This window comes from Triticum aestivum, chromosome 3A, assembly GCF_018294505.1.
Source record: "Triticum aestivum cultivar Chinese Spring chromosome 3A, IWGSC CS RefSeq v2.1, whole genome shotgun sequence".
Lineage (NCBI taxonomy): Eukaryota > Viridiplantae > Streptophyta > Magnoliopsida > Poales > Poaceae > Triticum > Triticum aestivum.
In genome coordinates this window covers 721,622,034-721,626,667 of record NC_057800.1, presented here as the reverse complement: position 1 = coordinate 721,626,667, position 4,634 = coordinate 721,622,034, and the positions used below count along the sequence as shown (strand labels likewise).

The following is a 4,634-nucleotide window of genomic DNA, read 5'->3' as shown; positions in this document are numbered from 1 at the left end:
TCGATGAACATATAGAAGTTTTTTCCTAACAATAACCATTCCACAGGACTTCTTATGCCTAAAACTAATGAGGAATACAAGATAATATGGATTTTGCAATTAGAAAATGGTAGATTTTCATTAGTCTGAATGTGGTTCTTATGCCTAAAACTCATAGGACAAAATGTATATTCTTATATGGTGCGTTTCCAATTCTAGCTTGCTGTGTAAATTTTACTCATGCGGGAATATTTGATCGGTAGTTTCTGTGTAAGCTAATTTCATATTTAAGTTATCATGTATACAAACCGGTATGTAATTTTCTAACCGGACAGAAAAATAGAAACTAGAATTTATCAGTTTGTGGAATTCTAACAATAATAATAACTTGTGATGATGTAGACATGAGCCGATGATATACCTTAGATCTGAGGTGAGTCCTGTTGAGTTGTCCTAAGGGCAAATTCTGAAATTAAGATGATAGAATCAGTGCATACCTATTTTTTAGAATAAACAAAAAATTGCCAGCCCTAATTAATCCCATCAAAGGCAAAAACTTTCTAGTCTTTGTGGAGAAAGATGTGGATCAGTTCATCAGTATTCCATGGTACATATATAAATCAATGAAGCAACTTAGAAGACTCACCTTAAGATTATTCCGCCATCGGCGACGGCGACGGCGCTAATCTGTTGCACGGATGCCCTCGTCTACTTCCGTAGACGGCTACGCGCAGCGAGCTCTTGTGCGTTTTTTTGGAAAAGCGAGCTTGTGTACGTCGTGCGTCGGGGCCGAAACGATCGAAGCCATAGAGGATGCTCTCGATCGTGGGCCTGGTCAGCTACCACAACTACCAGCATGGCCACATGGGGTATTTTAATACATGGGCTTCAACTTGCAAACCTTCTTGACCGCACTGTTAGGGGGCTGTGTTTTGATTTTCGGTTTGTGTTTTTTTTCGTCCTTGGCCGAAATGGCCGAATTTCGGGAATTTTAAATTTTTCGGCAAAATCTCGGACAAAATTTCAAAATCAAAATTTGAAAATTTGGCCAAAATTTGGCCGAAATTCGGCCGAAATTCGGCCGAAATTCAAACAAGATTTGAAATAAAACAGGCCACAAATATAGCAGCACAACAACCATCAGGTTTGATCATGTAAATTTCAGCAAATAAGCTCTAGGGATTAATAAAACTGCATCTGTCCAACATAACAGGCACACATTAGTTATAAAGTGGCCTCCAACATAACCCTTAACAGTCCAACATCAGTTCAACCATCACAGCATAGTTCAAAGTTTAAATAGTCCGGTACAGCCAACAGACTTAAAGTATTACACATAGAAACAACAGCTCCAAAAGGCAACTATCAAAGTATGACATTGAAACAGCAGCTCCAAGCTTGCCTACATCCAAAAGCTTCTTGATATCCTTAGTTATTCTTCAAGTGCCATTTATGGTTTAGAGAAAACAGAGGAAGGGTCAGGATGGAGGTAGTTCTGCATCGGAATTATCTTCTGCCACTTTGTGCATTAAAAATAAAATGGACTAACAGGACATGTGGCTAGTAGAACAATAGTCAAATTTATGCATGCTCATGAATCAAATAACAAATCTACTACAACAATATAGTTTTTTATTCACCAAAAAGCTTCAGGAGCAAAGGTTAAATGCCTCCATATACTAGAATGATGAATTCTAGTTTACAGTTTTTACTTGAGCACAACAAAACTCTAAGGATACAAAGAAAACAACATAGACACAAACAGCCCACTGTTGGCTTGGACTAGCCATTTGTCAATTGTCATACAAAAGGAAAATCAGGATGGATGTAGTTCAACATCAGAATTTTCTTCTTCCACTTTGTGCATAATGAAATAAAATGGACTAACATGGAGGTGTCTAGTGCAACAATAGTCAAGTGGTAACATTTCAGGATAACATAAATACATTGCTTAACATGACAACGAAGGCTAGGCATGGATAGAAAGTGTATACATCTAAGAAACTAGCAGCTCCAAGTAACTAAAATTTTCTAAGCAATTATCATGAATCATAAAACACTAGAAAGAAGAGACTTGCCAACAGATTTCTAAGCAACAGGGTATAGGCTGTTGACGCCCTTGGTCTTCTTCTTGACAAGCCGTACAGATCTACGGGTCTCCAAATTGCCATCTCTTGGAGGTGCGTCCTTTTCCATTTGAATTTGTGTCTCTTTTTCCACTTGCATTTGCGCCTCTTGCTGATCATGCATGGATGGAGCATCTTCCCCATCCTCACTCACCCCATCATTATCCTCACTCTCACTATCAACAAATACATTCTCTTCAAAATCACATGACAAAAGAACAACGATCAGTTATGAAGAGTAGGTAACTAGAGAAGCAACCCTTGCTTACTTGGGTGTCCTCACATGAATGAGGAACAAAAACAGTACAGCTTAATGCTCTAGTTTAGATACTAAGGAATAAGTAATTTAAATACAACTTGATGCTCTAGTTTGCCAAAAAGACAAGTCAAAAATAATAATCTATTCTTGAGAAAGATACTGCGAAGCTTAGTTCTAGAACCACCACTTAATGGTACCGCTGAACATTGAAATTAATCATCGGTCAACATCTACTTAGTTAAATACACAACACAACTGAATTATTATTGGACGTACTGTAGATCTAAATAAATGATCAATTCAAACATGAGATGCTTCTGCAAACATACAAGCGAGTGGTTGGAGGTGATGAAAAACACTTTAATATTGCACACAAGCATCATCTCAACAGCTCAAAAACAAGAACACACCCCAGATCTATGGAACGATTATATATTTTAGGATGTTCAGAATAACGTTTGTAACCCACTTTTTTGTTGGACCAAAATAAATAGTACCAGATCGTGAGCATCCTTAGTGAATACCAGATGCATGTGTGTTTCAGATTATATACCAAACCAAAACATTGTGAGACTCCTTGGTGACTACCAGATGCATGTATATTTCAGATTAATAATCTCACTGTTGTACGTTCAACTCATCAAGACTCACTTTTTCTTAACCCCGTATGATATATGCATTTGCCGAGCCATTTACCAGGGACCTCTCCTAAATCTAAAGCAGCACAAGCAGACACAGATTATAACCAAGAAACAAAGTAACATCGATCTGAAATTGCTCAAGAACTGAAACTGCATACACGTACTGAAACTGCATCAAGAACATTTGTACCTTTCCAGTCAAGCGGACGCCCTCCATGCTGCTGCCGCTGCCCCGTGCTACTGCCTCCGTTGAACTGGTCGGCTCGCGCTCCATCAGCTCCGTTGCCGCAGCCGCCAAGCACCATGCTGCAGTCTTGGAGAAGGGCCGCAGCCGCCGAGCTCCGTTGCCGCAGTCTTCGACAGGAAGTGGATGGGGTGGAGGCGAGGAGATGTGGAGGAGGGCCGGAGAAGTGAGCGCCTTGGCCGGAGATGTCGAGGAGGGCGAGGAGATGTGGCCTGTGCACAGCGGCGGCGCCGCACACAGGAGGACGGACAGGGAAAGAGCGATTTAGGGTTAGGTAGCGTGGGTTCGTGGTTTTGTCTCAGCGGAAGCCTAACTGGAAGGCTCTCGAAGCTGGGCCGGGCAAAAAAATTTCAAACTGGGCCAAATTATTCGGCCGATAGGCCCATATATCGGGCCCTAGCGAGACGGCCGAAATTCGGCCGAAATTCATTTTTTTCGGCCGAAAATCAAAACGCAGGGGGGGAGGGGGGGCAATTAGTCCCAAATCTAATTGACCTTGCCTAATCTCCTGGGACCTACGCTACGGTACTTTAGTACGAGGCAGCCATTGGGGGGGGCCTGGCCCCCGCTCGTCCCCCCTTAGCTCCGCCCCTGGGCCTGACACCTTGTAAATTGACGTTGCACGTACCTAAACTCTGGCAAGTGACCGATCGATGGACCGATCCACCTCGCCACGACGACTGCACGGAGAGATCGATCGACGCACGACTCTCTGTCTCTTCCTCCCTCCCTCTCTCTCTCTACAAACAGCACACCGACACACACACTTGTACCTGAGTTCCAGGCTATCTGAAGACTGAAGTAATATTCTTAGGGCAACTCCAACGCACGACCCTAAACGGACGTTCGATTTATCTACTTTTCGTCCGTTTGAAGGTGGCAATGGGTTCGTGTCGGTCTGAATTTATGGATTCGCCACGCACGGCCACATTTCGGCCGCATCTCGTCCGTTCAAGAATAACAAATATCTCAAATTAAACATGGCAATAGTTGCACGTCCGAAATAGTCTTATTACAACCCAATCGAAATAAAAATAATATCAAATAGTCTTATTACAGTCCAATTGAAATTTGTTTGCATGAAAAGAAATTAAACCGATAGATAGATCTATTGGTTGCCGGATAGTGCACGTCGTCCTCCCCTCGCAGGCAGTAAAGCAAGGTTTTGGGGGTTGAGGTGTTGGTGGGTGACCTGCGGCAACGAACGGCCTGCCGAAAGAGGTTGGGGATGACGGGCGATGTTGGCGACCGTAGCTTCTCTTCCACGAACGCCGGCAACCACGAATGTCAGCAAAATGCTTTCCGGGACGTCGGTGTGAGACAACTATGGCATGGCGTGGTAGTGGTTCGGATGGCCCTGGTGGAAGGTGAGGTGGTCAGGGACG

The 4,634-nt window shown here is 43.0% G+C and overlaps 1 protein-coding gene across 1 annotated transcript; it reads right to left on the bottom strand.

The window, feature by feature from the left end:
• Window positions 1-1,774: 1,774 nt before the first annotated feature.
• LOC123059439 (uncharacterized) lies at window positions 1,775-3,486 on the bottom strand. The gene is made up of 2 exons (XM_044482016.1): window positions 3,196-3,486; window positions 1,775-2,300 (listed from the first exon to the last, which is right to left on the bottom strand). Exons 1-2 carry the CDS (start codon window positions 3,308-3,310, stop codon window positions 2,068-2,070), a joined length of 348 nt encoding a protein of 115 aa, XP_044337951.1. The 5' UTR covers window positions 3,311-3,486; the 3' UTR covers window positions 1,775-2,067.
• Window positions 3,487-4,634: the final 1,148 nt, after the last annotated feature.